This window comes from Pseudoliparis swirei, chromosome 6, assembly GCF_029220125.1.
Source record: "Pseudoliparis swirei isolate HS2019 ecotype Mariana Trench chromosome 6, NWPU_hadal_v1, whole genome shotgun sequence".
NCBI lineage: Eukaryota > Metazoa > Chordata > Actinopteri > Perciformes > Liparidae > Pseudoliparis > Pseudoliparis swirei.
The window spans coordinates 9,482,582-9,499,345 of record NC_079393.1 but is presented as its reverse complement, the minus strand read 5'-3'; the positions used below and the strand labels follow the sequence as shown (position 1 = coordinate 9,499,345).

Genomic DNA, 16,764 nt, shown 5'->3' with positions numbered 1-16,764 from the left:
AGACAAAGAAGAAGCGTTTATTTTGTTTTTTTTATAGTCGACAGGTCAGGACGTCAAAGCCAGACGGACGGACTCCGTGGGCCCCCAAATTGAGGCTAACATCGAAATAGAGGGATAGTCTGGCAGAAGGTTTTGGAAGGAGAATTCCCAAAATGCATCAAGGGTTGTAAACAGGAAGTACAGCGGATTCTTTGAGTTACGTTGTGGCAACAACCTGAGTGCCAGTCTTTAAGCCTTTATTTGTTCACGATTTTAAAAAATGGCATATTAAACGTTTGAAGAATAAGCAGCGCTCCTTTTTGCAACATTACTTTTGCTTTTCAGTACAAGTAGAAGAGAAAGAAGCAAAATGTCATGAACAAAAGTCATTCATAGGCCATAAAAATTTCACCGTAGATTATGTTTAGCAAAACATGTCATAGTAAAGACTTAAATATCATACTATAAAAAAAATCTTAATTAAAAATCTATTTAGAAAGTCACAATATAGTTTGTCAAAATAAATTTACAAAAAACATAAATTAAAAGTCAATAGCGACAAAAAATGCCATAAAAAAGTCACGCTAGTGTGTCGTTAAAGAAGGTAATGGTAAATATGTCGTTGGGGGGGGGGGGGGGGGGCGTCTCACGGTTTGTAAACAGGGAAAAGGCTGCCGATCAAAGAAGTATTTATTTATACTTGCATCATCGCTCACCTGACTCTGGGTACGATGAGTTCCGGTAGCCAGGATCTCTCTGCAGCTGGACCTCCTTCAGTGTGAATATGGATATGCCTAGCGGACAGACAGAGTCAGTCGGTGCAACACAACTCCCATCTTGCCGAGAGAACAGTGTCTTTGTTAGGAGGCGGTAACCGATCCTCACTGTGCGCGGCAATATCCTTCAACTTGTACCGAGCAGCGCTCGCCAAGTCTGCATTACTGCGCTGCCATTTCATTACTCACACTCTGGCAGCGCGTTCACACGTGGCCCCAGGCTCCTGAAGTACGGCTGTCTCATTGCTTCATCGGCAGAGATCCTCTTTCTCGACTCAAACTGAAGTACAGGGCAGGGGGAAAAAAAAGAAACGTAGTCATCGAAGAACAACAACAAAATGGAGTCGGCCATATGTGACTGCTTCCCTCTAGGAGGGCAGTCCTAACATAGCTGCACGATGAGTCGCACTGCTTTCAACATCACAGTTACGCCTGGCAGATAAAGGGAGACTCACTTTTAGGAATGACAACAGCAGGTCGATGCCATCAGTGTCCAATCTACAGGGTGGGGGAGCAGTAGGGCGTCAGAGAGAGAGAGAGAGAGGTCAGGAGAGGTGGGGTGACTCACAGATGCTGGCGAGTGTAAGGAAGGAAACCGTCAACTGTTCCACAGGATTTCCTCACAGGAAGTGACAGAGAGCACACACGCCTAACTAAACACACCAATGACACTCACTTCTAACTCTCGAATCTAAAAACAACAACAACCGTGCACAGTGGCTTCTCCCATACCTGGGTCGGACGAGAGAAATGTGCTCGTTCCCATCTCCAGGGATTAGAGGGCTAACGAGAGAGGCGAATGTTAAGAAATTGCAACGGTGTAGAATTGCTCTCTAAACATCTGGAATAACCCCGGGTGACGTCAGCACACCACGGTGGAATATAAAAAGACAAACCCCACGTGGGAGGAGAAGAAGCAGACGCTCGGGGGACAACAAGGGTCCCGGTCTTACCTCGGCGCGTGGTTTATGAGCGGCTGAATTTTGTACTTGGGGAACTTGTAGGACTTGAACTCGTCCATGGAGCATATTCCAGGCCAGCTGTCCTCTGTGGGAGTGCCTGTGGAGGGACATTCAATCGACCTTATTAGTCAGGCGTGTCCATGGCAGCTGGAGGGGCTTTTCGCGCTGCCACAGGGGCGACATGCCAGGGGTTATGCGATTAGAGGCTCATACTAAAGGTGTGAGCGGTCCCCCGTCAGCAGGGGGCAGCACTGACCTAGCAGCCGGAAGATGAGATGCAGCTCGTCCTCCACGGTGGAGCCGGGGAACAGAGGCCTGCCGGCAGCCATCTCGAAGAATATGCAGCCCACACCCCTGGCAGGAAGACACAGGCAGGAGGGATCAAGTCATAAATAGTTAAAATGTCTGACTGAGGCTGAAACAGACTCAAACTGACAAGTCATCTGTATTTATACGACCACGAACATCTTTTGAGCCGTCGCCCTGAATTGTAGATTAGCTGGCCAATTTCAATCATCCAATAAAGGAACTAGAATCTCCACCATGAGTCGAATGACTCCGTCAACTAAAATGTTATTTTATCCTACTAGGCATTTGTGTTAAATTGTCATAATTTACATTTTAGAGTTAATCTTTGAGTCCAAGTGGAAATATTATAAGACGTTGACATAAAGATTCTTCCAGAGAGTGTAAAATATGCAATGACAATGTCATAGTATGTTGTTTAGAACTCAGAAATATGTCAGCATATATGTCATAATTATTCGGTTAGTATTTAGTTTTTTAGGATTGTTATTGTGTTTCATATATATTTATTTATTAATGCTCTGTTGTACACCGCTGCTGTGATTTTTGAAATTTCCCCACTGCGAGACAAATAAAGAAATATCATATCATATAAATAATCTAATATTTTTTATAGTAGATGAAAGACTAGAGTATGACGTCAAAATTGTGTATTGAGTATAGCAGGCGAACCATGTTAAGAATATATGACTACGTTTTTATTGACATACTATAAAAGAGAAATAGATGTTCATTATTTCAACATTTGTGCCAAATTTGTAGAAATCCCCTCCAGCCATTCCTATAATCTCCCGATGGGACAGAATGACGACATTTCGCTGAGGCAGAACTCAAAGCAAGAGCGGCGGGGCGAAGGGTTTCCCACGAAGCCGAATACTTAAATTCCATATCGACTTGACCATTGACGCCGTGTTCCACATCAGAGTCTCTGAACTATCGATTGGGACCCCTCCCGACTGCTGCACTTTATACATTGCTCAACATAAACAGCTGTATCTATTCCCCCAATCATTAACAAAGACAAATAAACCAGAATTCTTTCTTTGGCCTTCACTGCTTTCCGTCATAAGAACAAGAGATAGAAGCGAGGAGTGTCATCAGTTCTAAGGGTCGTCATCTTCCCCGTCGAGCGAGGCCCACTCACCACATGTCTATCGGAGTGGAGTACTCGGAGGAGCCCAGCAGCACATCGGGAGGCCGATACCACAGTGTGACCACCTCGTTAGAGTATGTTTTAGTGGGCACCGACTTGGCCCTGGCCAGGCCTGTGGAGCAGAAACGTGAGATGTGAACACAGATCGGACATTTAGGAGAAAAACTTCAAATGACGTGTTTAGTTCCAAAATGACAAATATTCATCCGTTTTGAAATATGGAAACAGTATAGATGAAATATGTTGGCTTCGGCTTGAACTGTAACGAGTCCCCTTTCATCCAAATGACACAAAATAATCTTAATCTTGCACAGATTAATAACTGATGCAAATACTGTTTGTAGCTTTTACCAAAGTCTGCCAGTTTGAGTTCTCCCCTTTCGTTGATGAGCAGATTCTGGGGCTTCAGGTCTCTGTGGAGAACTTTCCGTCTGTGACAGTACCCCAATCCTCGCAGGATCTGGTACAGAAAAATCTAAGGAAAAAATACAAAGTCGAGTCTCAATATGCAGTCTAAGTATTTTTCTTATTTAAAGAGACAGTTAACCACATGTCTACAAAATGCACACAGGCAAAAGAAGGGTTCAGGAAACTCATTTCACTTTACCGCCACTACCTACTTTCCACCGCCAGGGGGCACACCAAGTGTTTCTTGCACTGACACGATAAGCCATACTGTCAAACTCAAGGCCCGCGGGCCAAATGTGGCCCGCCACGTCATTTTATGTGGCCCCCAACGGTATGAAATAAATATGATGCCTTTTCTTAAAAAAGGGAGGAAAAAAATCTTGTGCTTTTATCTTGAAGGTCATTTTTTTTGTTGCAGCGGACTGCGGTCTGTTCACTCTCCTTCATGCTGCATTCACGCCAGAGGAGGCGAACCCTTGCGTTGGAAGAAATACACTCTTTGTTCTGTTGAGGAAGTCCCACACACGTCGGACCATCAATCTCTCGAGTCTGGGTTAATAATATTAATATTACATATTATATTATCCGTAGCCACACGCAGCTTCTCCAGGAGCTGCGTCTGGGTGACGGCCGCTTCCATACAATCGATATCCTCCGTAGGTTCTGATTCAACGGTATGACGTCAGGCGGAGCATTTCAACAGTCTCGCCTACTTTTACCACCAGAGTTTAAAAAATCAGCCCGAATGAGGCGCATTTTTCGCGTCCCGTCATTCACGCGTTCGGCGGACATCCAGACGCGTGTGCGTGTGTGACCACATTGACTTTGTATTAACAAACATCCCCAGTTCCCCTGTTATGAATTCCTCCATCAGGTCTACGTCAGTGGTCACTAAGGTTGAAGTGAGTGCTGCTTCATGTTTTTCAGTATTTATAATATAGTCAGAAGAAAAGTTAATGTTGAACATGTGAATCTTTTTTAATTACCCTTGTTTAATTTATTTAGAGTTTGTGTATACAAGCTGCTCCTCAAGACTCTGACTTGTAGAGCAGCTTTATGTGTCAGGTTCAGTGAGTGAGCCATGAATTACATCTTTTGAGGCTTTTTAAAACCAGACTTTTTTATTTCATGTATATGCATGAAAGCACTGTTTAGACATGTTTTAAAGTCTGAAGTTACTGAGTAGTAATGTATGTTGTATTACCTTGTGTCCTTAAGATTCACTTGTCGGTTCATAATTGACTGTAAAAGGGAATATTACTAAATAGTTTTGTTGTGCATACTGTGATATTCTGAACTCAGGTTCAAACTGCACCATCTTTTCATTAAATACATTTGAGAAGTTAAAAATGTCCCTCGATTTAGGTCTCAGCTTGTCATTCAGGGGTGATAGTGCATCCCAAAGCCAGACCAGTGGAGAACCACTGCCCCAGACCAGTAGAGAACCACTGCCCCAGACCAGTAGAGAGCCGCTGCCCAGACCAGTGGAGAACCACCTGTCTCAACTGTGACAAAGCTTTTATCAAAGTTAATGTAATAATGTTTGTTTGATCTTTGATTAGGTAATGTGGGTTAAAATAAATATAATGAAATTAAATAGATTTAGTGTATAATATTAAATACATTTGCATATATAGTTATACATTTATATAAGTACACCTAAATAAACAATAAACAAATGCAAAGACAGTTATTTAACAATATGTTCTGGAGTAGTTAGAATTATACCGTGTTAGTGACAACCGGCCCTTTGAGGGCAGCCATGAGGCCGATGTGGCCCTCGGTGAAAATGAGTTTGACACCCCTGCGATAAGCAAACAAAGTCATGGCAGTTGATAAGCTGTGGGGCAGCAGGGAGGCTCACCTTGACATTCTGCATGCTCAGGATGTTCCCGCAGTCGTCCATGTACTGCTTGAGGTCTTTGTCCTAGATGAGAGGAAAGAGTTAAAAGGGTGGACAAAGCTAGAGGCACGTCAACAACCGTGCTCCTGTATTATTATGCTCGACTCCGCAGAGGGTCATGAATAGTCATGATGTGAAATGTATTCATTTTAGTATCCGTGCAGAGAATAAACCCGGGAGTCAGAAGTGAGGGTCAAGGCTCCGTGGGTCTCACCAGGTACTCGAACACCAACGTGAGCGACTTTTCGGTGTGGATGATGTCGTGGAGCGTCACAATGTTGGCGTGTTTCAGGTCCTTCAGTAACGACACTAGAGGAAAAGAAGGAGAAGACGGCGTTCACGACCGGATGAATTTACAATCATTAAGCCATGAGAGGTTTATTCACTAATGTCTCAGACTTGTAAAGAAAGTCTCAGATTTAAATCATCAACAAATTCACAAAACAAATTGATAAAATACCATGTTGAAAGAAAAAGAAAACACAAGGATGCCCAAGGCACAAGCGTAACTCTCCTTATATAACCTCTTTCCTGTAGTCGCTCTGACATTCGCACTGAAGAGTAACAACAATGCATTTCTCCGGGAGGCACTTGGGGCACTTTGGTGAAGTTCAAAACTGTATATCAAGTGTTTGACAGAACTAGTGACGGGTTGAATTCTTGCCAAAGTCTGAGGAATTTAGAGATTGGTTGTTTGTTTTGTTGAAACAAAGACACCTTGTTAAAACCTCATTAGTGGCTCCATGTGAACTCAACACGTAGAGAACGGTATAAACTTAAAATGCACTTCATGCAGTAAGTTGGACACCTTCTTTATTTCAACTTTTCAATTTGAATGACATTTTGCTGTGTAGTATTTAAATTATTTTAGGATTTGACAGGTCAAGTTCAGATGATCATCCTAAAGTTGCAACTACCTCTGCAAGAACACGGCTCAACGTGGTCAAACAATCCCAGGGAACCAAACTGTTGCCAGAATATCCTTCAAACAGTGGATGAAATCATTCTGCATCATTGGGGTTCAATTTAGTTTTCTTTTTAAAGACTTTTAAGAATTCTACCGCTACAAAATCGAATGAATATGAAACCATCAGAAACAAATCCAATAAAGATTAATGATGAATCATCTTGGGTTGCGTTTTTAAAAACAAACTTCTTTTAAAGATAACTCCCAGTATTCCCAGGACAAAGAGTGATCAATTCCTGGTAAATCATCAATTTAAAACTGGACTAACTGGGACTCACCCGTGGGACATGTCTGATGTTTATGGCGCGACAGTGAACCTCCGTTACCTTCTCTGATCGCTGTGCATGGCGCCCCCTCCTCGTGCTCCAGTCTGATCTCCTTCAGCGCCACAAGGTTGTCCGTCAGCTTACTCCTCCCCTTGTACACTGTAGCATAAGTGCCCTGGAGGGCGGGAAGACGAGGAAAGCAGTGAGACAGACGCTCGTGGGTTAAAGGTGTGCTCTCTAACTTGTGTTATTCCTCTTGGAGCACATCAGTCAAGCTAAACACCGCCACGTACCTCCCCCAGTTTGTCCAGTTTGATGTAAGTCTCCAGCTTCCCAAATCCAATTTCTGACTGGAGAGGAGAAAAGGACAAATGGCATTAATGAGGATAGCGTCTTTATTTGCACTGACAAGCTTACAGACGCTACGACAAATCCGTATGACGGCCTCAGGGGCGTAAGGAGGTCACGCACAGCCTGGGCCATCATCGCTAATCTCTTGTGACGACTGGCCGTTGGCTTTTGGCTTTTACAATGCGCTTCTTTACAGGGAAGGAAAACAGTATTTAAAATGCATGGTTAATACACAATGGAAAACTCTAAAGGGCTTTGGACTGCCTACAATTACTCAATTAATAAAGAAGTCAATCTAAATTGTTGCTTTTGTTTTTTAAAAGTAGAAATAGACACATTTGGCTCCTGCAGCTACTTTAACATTTGATTTTAAGCTTCTCTGTATCATGTATAATAATCAACTGAATGCATTTGTGTTTTGTAGCGTCACTCGACTGAAACAAAACCGTCTATATACAACATCTGAGGGAAATGTCCCCTATTTTATGACGTTTTAGAGATAAACAATGACCCTATTAAGACAAAATATTCAGCAGATTCATTGATAATCTAACAAATCATAATGGGCTTTAGAGTATAATTTGAATTTTTGAAAAACTAAGGTGCAATACATATTGAGAAAGGCTGTTTATAACAACTCTGCAGGGGCGTGTGTGCCAACACAGCGCACTGGCTGAGGCTCCTCGTTCACACTTCTCTTCTGTTATGATGGATTCATATTCAAAGTCAACCCACAAGCCAATTATTGAGTCTGCTGACGAACTGAGTGCTGGGGTGAAAAATTAAAAACACGAGTCTGAGAGGATGAGATTAGACGAGGCAAAGTGTGAGCTCTCACTCTCACTTCCGTTTCTAGCTGCCTTAAAATAAAACATAACTCTCACGGCTATCTTTGTGTTCGGCAGCCTTTCTGTTTCCTCGGACCGATTCTCCTCCACTGATTATTCTCAAATCAGAACTGCTTAATTTTAGACGTGGGCAGCACGTACTAGACAATTACATAAGCAGTTTGGAGGTATCAGCACTTGAGTTTCTTTTTTAGAATATGACATTTAGCAGGGAATTTCTTTATTTATATTTCTTATATCTACATTTTTCTTCTTCAAAATAATTCAGTGATTGTTGTGTATACAATCCATGGGTACATTGCCAACTGAAACTGCTAATAGATAATAAGGGCACAATTAAACGGTCAAAAACTGGGCCATCAAGTCATAAACTCTCAAACTGAATCTTGGTATTTGGATCCAAAAGGACTCCAAACACATCGTGGGCTCAGCCTGTGAGGTTTATTATCCATCCGACTACTCAGACACTTTCTGATTGTCCTCCTTTTGCTCAAGATCACATTGCTCTCTCTCTCTCTCCCTCTCTCTCTCCCTCATTTCTCTCTCCGTCTCACCAGTGATGCTCTGCGGGAGCGCCGGGTCAGCGGCTGGTCGAAGGACGGGCTGCTCAGCTGCAGCTTCTCCAGGTAACCATCAGGTATCCGGATGTCAGCCGGCAGGGACAGACGTTTGTTCAGGTCCTGCACACACACACACACAACAGAGAACCTAATTTAAAAATGGTGTCAACATGATGTAAGACCATGAACAATACGAAGTACGCCCTCAGCAAACAGCGTAAGCTCTGAATAAATACCAGCGATTGACAAGAACAATTTTAACCTAAGAGTAAACAAGAAGAATATGCCCGAACCAGCTAGCTCTAGGCCCCATCGGTCAACAGAGTGAGCAGTGTGTGTGTGTGTGTGTGTGTGTATCACAGACAGTGTCACAAAGTGCAGTACAGTAGTCAATTAATAATCACAAACAAGGGCCAAAACATCTCAACAGTTAAAAGAGCAAAGTACAATATGCAGTAAAAGATGGCGCAATAAAATAAATAAACAGAGCAGATCAAAAGCAGGATATAGAATATTTAAATTAACCAAATGCCAGTGTACGCAGGTATGTTTTGAGATGGAGTTTAAATGATTAGGGGTGCAGGCAGAGCATTCCACAGCTCTGGTGCGACTGCCTCGAAGTACGAAAGCATGATCCTATCGACTGGTTATATGAAATCAAACACGCTCCCAACGCAACGTCTGGATCCTTCCCATCATGCATTTCCTCTATTTGTTAGATTACTGTTAATCCGGCCTCTCTCTCGCCGTTTTAAATCTTCCACCCCCGCTGAGGTAACACTTAGTAGCAACCCCCCCCCCCCCCCTCGTCATCACATAACAACATGGAGCTTGAACTTTCCATATTTCAACAACAAGCTCGTTGATGAATCTGTAACTGAACTTGTGAACGAGTGAACTGACCAGTCAGCCTCGCATTCAAACCACAACAGTGACTCAGCTTTTTGGATTTTGTTGTTGACTACAGCTGATAGATTCAGACGGGCTCAGTTTTATAGGAACTTAATAAATGTGTTATTTGTGGACATGCTTATCAGAATTGTTACTCTGATGTGCAACAGGACATATTTTTTGCATTTTTTTGGTATCATTTCATACAAATATAATAGTCCATGTCCCATCAAACATTTCAACAAGGTATGTGAGCTTCTTACCAGATCTCTATCCTCAAATGTGTTTTAATACATCTATAAATATAACCATATGGACCGTATTAAATTAATCCTCGTGATGTAATCCCAAAACAGCACTGCTTCCAGGAAGAGACGGACAATCCTGTACCTGACCACAGACAGAGGGATTTCTTCCCACCCTCCTCCTCCTCATCCTGCTCCTCCTTCTACTACCGTCTACTGGCATTAGCAAAAAAGCAGAGGAGGAGGCCCCGTAATGATTTCGCAGTTGGATCACTTCATCGAGAACAATCACGCTGCTCATACCAGCAACAAATAATACACTGTGTTTGTTGGGCTGCAAGAGAGTTTACAACAGTGTGTGTCCAAATAAACCTCTTCACAGGAAGTGAAACAGTCAGAGGAAGTGTGGGGTGCACTGCTTGCACACGCCGCCAATGCACAGCGAGAGATGGTGTGTCATGTCTGTGGTTAGCCCCAAATGGAGGAAGTTGCTTACGACGCATTCATGTTGTTTCTTAACAGTCTTTCCTGTTTGTCTGTGGAGCTCCTTGCCTCTTCTCGTAAATCCCCAGATTGCAATCAAAGTTATCAAACCAATAAATGCCGTCGGAGAGAGGGCGGTGTGTGTGTTCTTCAATCGTGTGGTTCGCTGGCAAGATGTCGACATTAACCACACGGCCAAATACAGATACAGTGAAATGAGTAGATGACTGCTTTTTTGTGAAATGGAAATTGTTGTTAAGTTTTTACATTTAATTACATTGTTGGCAACAGCTTTACTTTGTCAGGTTGCATGTTTTATAGTTTTGAACTACACGTAATTTAACGGTGTGTGTGAATACAAAGCCAAAACCAGACCTCTTCGTCTCAACCAGTATTTGAGAACATTTTCTGGACATTTAAGACCTCGATCTGTGAAGATGGGGATGATGAAAGAGTGTCGATGATATAAGGCTCAAGCGGCCTTGATGGAATTTTTTTTTTTTAAGTAGTAAAATTGGAAACAAAACTGTCAAAATCATGAAGGTTTATGAAAAGTTTATATCCCAGACAAATTGCTGGTGTGCTTTGTTTGAGCATATGAAACTTAATGCAAGTAGAAATGTGGAGGCAGAGAAGTAATTTCCTTGTTCACTTTCACTATGAACCTGGTGAGAAAGTTGACCATCCTCAAAACCTATTCATGGCTATTAAGGTGGTTTGAAGGAAAAGATAAAGTGTTAGATATTGCTTAAAGTCCTCAATACAATACAAATACAAGTCAAAATGTGTTGATTAATTATGTTGAACACTAAACAAATCAAAGAAGCATTAAACACTGGTGTCATGTTGTGCATTTCATTCTCTACATTTACGACTGAAACCTGCAGAATAATATGACGCAAGTCAATGTTAGAAATCTGCTAAATTCCCAGAAAACCCCACCGAGGACACCGCCTGTGACCTAAAGCACCAGGCCGTCTCTTCTTACTTCACGTTGCCTCGCGTGTCCCAACGAGCCGGATGGATTAAAGCTTTCGCTCTTGATCCCGCTCTACATTTGTGCGCACGTCTTTCCATATGCTCTGCTGAACAGAACTCTGCTTAGCATGGATAAGCCATGACAACTATAGCTAACAGTGGTCGCTTTATGAATTTAGGGCAACAACACTGCTCCACTTTATTTAATACATGCAAAAAAAGCACCTCCCTGGATTCAAAAGATACTTGTTTTATAATGAAATCCCACCAACAACAAAAAGAATATAACAATAATAATCACATCCGTTCCATAATGTACCGACATTATGTAACCAACAGAGAGGAATGTCATTATCGGCCTATCCTTTACTAACTGTGTTGGAAGAGAGAGCGAGGGTGAAGTAAGGGGGTTGGGTGCTGGTGGTCGCGGTGAAACCTTTTTAAAACAGATTATGAAGGAATGTTCAGTTTAGTGGTACAGTAGGCCGAGTCCCTGTGTGCGTGTCCCTTTCTGAGATTGTGTGGGCAACTGAGGACTTTGTGGACAATGTGTTCATAACACATTGTCAGAGTTCGCCTACGAGTTACAGCATGTTGCAGTGATGCACAAATCATTAGTCACCAAATCTTCCTTCATCAGATATCCATCATCAAACGCTCAGATTTCGAAACTTTTCCAGTAAATTAATCAAAACATAACTTCAACAACAATGCGCAGGCAGACTAATAAAAAGTTGTTGTGCAGGTTGCAGTGACTCATGTCACCCACAACATATTCACCATCCAAAAAAAATAGTGTTTTTTAAAGCTATGAAGTCTACGCAAAGATGAATCAAATCTGAAAGAAACAACCCCCACCTCTGCAGAGATGCGTCTGTTCCCTCTGTTCCGCAGGCAAACACCCATGGGCGACTGCACCTCATCTGAGGAAGTCCCAGACGCCTGGTCGCTTTCCCCGTCCGACCCCATCTTCAGGTTCTCATGGACGATATCTGGAGTGGAGAAAGACGGGAACGTAGGATAAGAGGTTGAGTTTGATGAAGCAGGTCTGTGGAAACAGATCAGGGCTCAACACCGACTGATGACTTGAACACGCTTGACACCGTTATGAGCCCCTTTGTCTGGCTGTGTCAGGGAGTTGTGTATATGCGAAGAGATACACAAGAAGTATATTAGATTTAATAAGTCTGACTGATAGATTTAATTTATTTCATTGCCACGGGGCCTTACAAGACAAACCCATACATCATGATCTCTCTATAATCTTCCCCCGCCTAAACAAACTCCAGTTTAATTGATATAAAGCACATTGCCATTTCCTCCAGGCTTCATGTTTATATTAGAGTGTTGTGAATATTTGAAATGTTGTATCTGGGTCAGGAAGCCACACTGTTGGTTTGCTGGAAATGTCCACAGTCATTATTTTTAAGGCTCATGATTTAACAATTGGCTTATTGTGAGACTGAATGCAACACTGGAGCGATTGTACTGATATTTAAGTGTGCGTCTGCAACATGTGGCTCAAGCTGTGGTTTGTTTGAAGCGCATAATATATCTGTGTGTGAGTGTAGGCTCAGCTGACTGTAGAAATAAATGGGAAATACAAGAATTTCCCATTTATTCTACATTCTGGATATTTTCCATGTGGACTTTTATAAAAGCAGCTTTCATCCAAATGTAATTAAATCTTAAAGTGTGTGTGCGTGTGAGTGTGTGTGTGCGTGTGTCTCACCGAGACGACTGCCGTTGCGAGGCATGACCATGAGCGAGCCCAGGCCTCCTCCACTGGCGCTCTGGGGCCGTCGCAGCTGCAGCTTTTTAAACGAGCCGGCGTACTGGTGGAGGAAGGAGTGGACACTGTGGGCCGACGGAGGACGGCCATTCCTCACCATCGGCTCTGCAGAATAAGAAACATATTGTTTAATTATAAGAAAAAGTGCCAGAATCGGATCCTGCCTGTGACTGAATCAATGCAGCTGGTAGAATAAACACTGAATCCTATAAAGAATGTTTTTTCCAACCATTCACAAACGCAAAATCTCAGAAAGCATCAATCAAAATCGAGCCGGCTGAACGTTTATTCACTTTTCAAGGACACTTGGTGATTATGTCAGGCATTTGCTGGCCCACAAACTAAAAGCTTCTTGAGGCACTAACTATACATTACTGGTTACATAGCATAACACCAGGCCACATAAAATAATCACAGTTACATAAGAGCTTTCAACTCGTAATCTACTGATGGATTAAATGTGCACGTGATACCCGTTAACTGCTGTAAGATAGTCAAATACATGATGAACAAATACTATTCCACATAAAGCATGTTTCCAAATATAACCTTCAACAAGAATACCGAAACATCTTTTTGACAGGTTTAAAAACAGAGAAACCGAATGAGAAACAGGCTGTTTGGGAAAAAATAACTGAGCCAACATCCATGAAAAAAACTGAATAATAAAAGCAAAAGGAAATGAAGAAAATAATCATTTTTACAAGAGATTGACATGTGATTACACAGTAGATTGACTATTGTACATTAACAATTTAGGGTATTGCAATCTGTTACATAAGCATGATAATTTATTGATATTGTTACAGTTTTAGCACACCTGAAAACATCCTAAAAATACACGATGCAGCTTAAACATAATAATACTTGTCCTGGCAATACAAACACAAAAAAACGTGGGATTTGGTGCAGTTTAACGTGCTTTGATTTTTCCAGAATATCAAATTGAAACAACGGTTACTTCATAGTCTTATCCGAGCTGGGGCAGTTACAGCGTGGTCTGTTCTCTCCTCCGGTGGGACCTGCCTACTGTAAATAGCCAATAGAAAAAGTAGGGGAAGAAACTGTCGGACGTAAACAAAACATCTTGTCGTGTCAGCAGCAGTGGATTTTGGCCGCAGAGTCTAAAACCGCCTTACAGAGGAGCATTTGTCTAAATGCAAGAATGGAGCTGACGGAGGTTAAAGATTTATAATGTACAGAGAAGGAATAACTAAAACACCAACTGTGGAAGTGGGCAGAGTGTGGAGCCCAGAGAAGCCGTTTCGCAGGCCGACCGGCCTCAGACAGAGTCATGCCGTCGGACTTGTACAACAAGTGCAGTGAAAATTAGGACGAAACATAAGAGTTTGAGAGCAACGCGGAGGAAGGATTGTTATGGAGCACACAGATATTTATTTAGTGAAAACAGGGTCACGGAGGAAGTTTTTAGGTGTTCATGACTTGTTATCTGCATTATGATGAGAAGGATTTACAGTTTGTTTACTCATCACTGTCTGGTTTGGGACGGCCCTTAATATCATGAACCCTCCGTTCCAACATGCAAACAGAGGCGGCGTGGTCAGTGTGTCGATTTCATTGCATGTTTATTAACGCACACATTGATTCTCATATGATTTTTATCTTTTTCATTGAGTTAGAATTCCATAGCCAACACTAACGTTTGTTTTGGTCACTGTCATCTTGCTGGCTTCAATGTGTATTTGTTTTGGGCCGTCTAAAAGACGACTGAAAGTACTTCACTTCACTGAGACGTAATAAACATAAGACAATCCAGGGAAGGAAGTAAGACATGTAGTTGCAGAGTCATGACTCATTTCGTATCAACACTGCCTAATCATGAATACTGAACAGGATTTGAGAGGTTCGGGGGAAGCAATCCAGTCATCATCTAGACCCCACCCCCACCCCCGCTTTCCCATTTGTCTGGCTTCTAGTTTCCAGGGTCAATCAATTCTCAGCACATTTATAGACTAAAAGCTCATTGAAAAAAGTGAAGTCGCAGGGTTCAGAGCACTGTGGGCTTGTGGGCCTCGTTAAGCTGAATTTTAAAAAAAGAAGATTTGACCACAAACAGTTTTGTGAGCACAGATTTCAAAACTATGGAACATTTGGTGTGAACTATATTACAAGCCATGTCAATCATTTTAGATTTTTCCTTTCAACACCAATAAGGCCTTTCCTAGATTTTCTATGAAAACAAGTAAAAACACCCCATGCAATATCCAGGCCCTTATACCACCTCGCTCTTATCTCTCTGCAGCTGCTGATATGCTGGCCTGGGTTATAAGTGTTACATAATCAGATCAGGGCCAGAACGCTTTCCCCAATCACAGAGTTCGGATCAGATCACATCTCATCTGGCTACTCCATTCCGTCTCCTCTCCACCCTACTTACTGTCAGACAGGCTGCTAGCCCCCACGCAAATGTGGACACACACACATGCGCGCGCACACAAATGCATGCACACACACACACACACACACACAGTGTGCCCACTCACCCATCACAGAACCCTCCGTGTTAATCACTATACAAAAAGCTCTTTGCAAAGCCCAGTTAGTTCTCAGAGGGGGGAGGGGTGGCGGACTTGGACGATCTGATTAATTGAAGACGTAGAGAGAGAAAAACTTTCCAGTTGGACAAAAGACAACAGAGGACAACTGACGACAAGACTGAAAGAGGCTTTGGCGTGGGAGGACCTCCGGGGGCCCAAAAGAGAGGAAGAAGAGTTGAAAGACTTAAGAAAAAGGGGAAAAAAGATGCATCAAGATGCCTGGCTGGTTTTACCAAGTCATCCAAGTTGCCGTGGCAATGTCATGGGAACTCTAGAATGTTTCCACATCCTGAGCACCATGGCAACGATGTGGTAGCACACCGAGTCGTGCTCCCTCCCTCGCTCCCTGCAGATTTTGTGAATATCAGCAGGGATAAGCCGATGGGCCCCTGTGCTTTTATTATGACGCCTTTGAGGACACGACCTTCGGTCGCATCCAGATGAACGAGGTGACGAACTACAGTATCTACGCCCAGTAACATAAATAAAGTCATGTCAGAGTAAATACTGTAAATATCACATTATTTCTGTATATAATCGATGTTACGAGAGGGGCAGTTAGAGCTTATTCAAGGCTTTGACACACATGAAAGCTTCAAGAGGCAGTTTGGATTGTGCGGGGTAGAAGGAGGTACTTATCCATGGTGTTTGAAAAAGGGTGAGAGCGGATTCCCACAGCAAAACAAACGCACTAACCAATTGAGGCAGTGGTAGAAAAAGCAACGCTTGTGTTCACCGGGGGTAAAATTACTGTTTTTAATCAGTAGTCTGGTGGCTTTGAAGAGAGCGTAGCTAACGGCTTCAGTTCCTCATCGGAAAGGGAAAAGAGAAATATTCTAGATATAGCATAAACTTGTTTATTTTGAGGTGGCTAAAATACATTTAGCTGCTGCTCCTGTCCACAGCGGTACATTGCTTCACTTCTGTGCCGATATTCCCGTCTGTTTATCCAAACTGGGGGCGTGCAGACCTTCATCTACTGGAAGTTATACAGTTAAGTACCTCATACAACCAGTTAAAAAGTGTATATATATATATACATACCTTTAAGGAAAAAAGTAAACCACAACTCCCAAGTGGCATTTAAGTGAGAAATGTCCACTCAGAGTAAAATATTCTGTCGGAGTATCACCCACTGCAATTTATGCGTAGAAAAGACTTTGAAGAAACCTGATAACATATTCAGTAGTTTAACCCAGTCGGCTTTCAGATTATGATCATATAATAATTGGATTTGGCTTTGGATAAATGTGCTATGTAAAACTCGCCCATTTAAATCGAGCAGTTTAATCCTATTTCAGACATACACTTCATTACATAAACATGATGGAAATTGAA

General features: G+C 42.4%; 1 protein-coding gene across 5 annotated transcripts in view; it reads right to left on the bottom strand.

Moving 5' to 3' along the window:
• The window catches only part of LOC130194692 (cyclin-dependent kinase 17), a 30,835-nt gene that overhangs the window by 1,241 nt on the left and 12,830 nt on the right, over positions 1–16,764 (bottom strand). For 2 of the 5 annotated variants that reach the window (XM_056415745.1, XM_056415746.1), the window contains exons 3-17: positions 12,809–12,973; positions 11,935–12,068; positions 8,474–8,599; positions 7,014–7,070; positions 6,781–6,895; positions 5,702–5,796; positions 5,449–5,511; positions 3,528–3,651; positions 3,168–3,288; positions 1,974–2,071; positions 1,709–1,814; positions 1,488–1,538; positions 1,211–1,253; positions 945–1,035; positions 684–773 (exon numbers count right to left, since the gene is read on the bottom strand). In XM_056415745.1, the coding sequence (XP_056271720.1) occupies positions 685–773; positions 945–1,035; positions 1,211–1,253; positions 1,488–1,538; positions 1,709–1,814; positions 1,974–2,071; positions 3,168–3,288; positions 3,528–3,651; positions 5,449–5,511; positions 5,702–5,796; positions 6,781–6,895; positions 7,014–7,070; positions 8,474–8,599; positions 11,935–12,068; positions 12,809–12,973 (1,478 nt within the window). In that variant the 3' untranslated portion in view covers position 684. The remainder of the gene's footprint in view (positions 1–683; positions 774–944; positions 1,036–1,210; positions 1,254–1,487; positions 1,539–1,708; positions 1,815–1,973; positions 2,072–3,167; positions 3,289–3,527; positions 3,652–5,448; positions 5,512–5,701; positions 5,797–6,780; positions 6,896–7,013; positions 7,071–8,473; positions 8,600–11,934; positions 12,069–12,808; positions 12,974–16,764) is intronic. The other 3 variants (XM_056415743.1, XM_056415744.1, XM_056415747.1) reach the window with 2 other exon arrangements.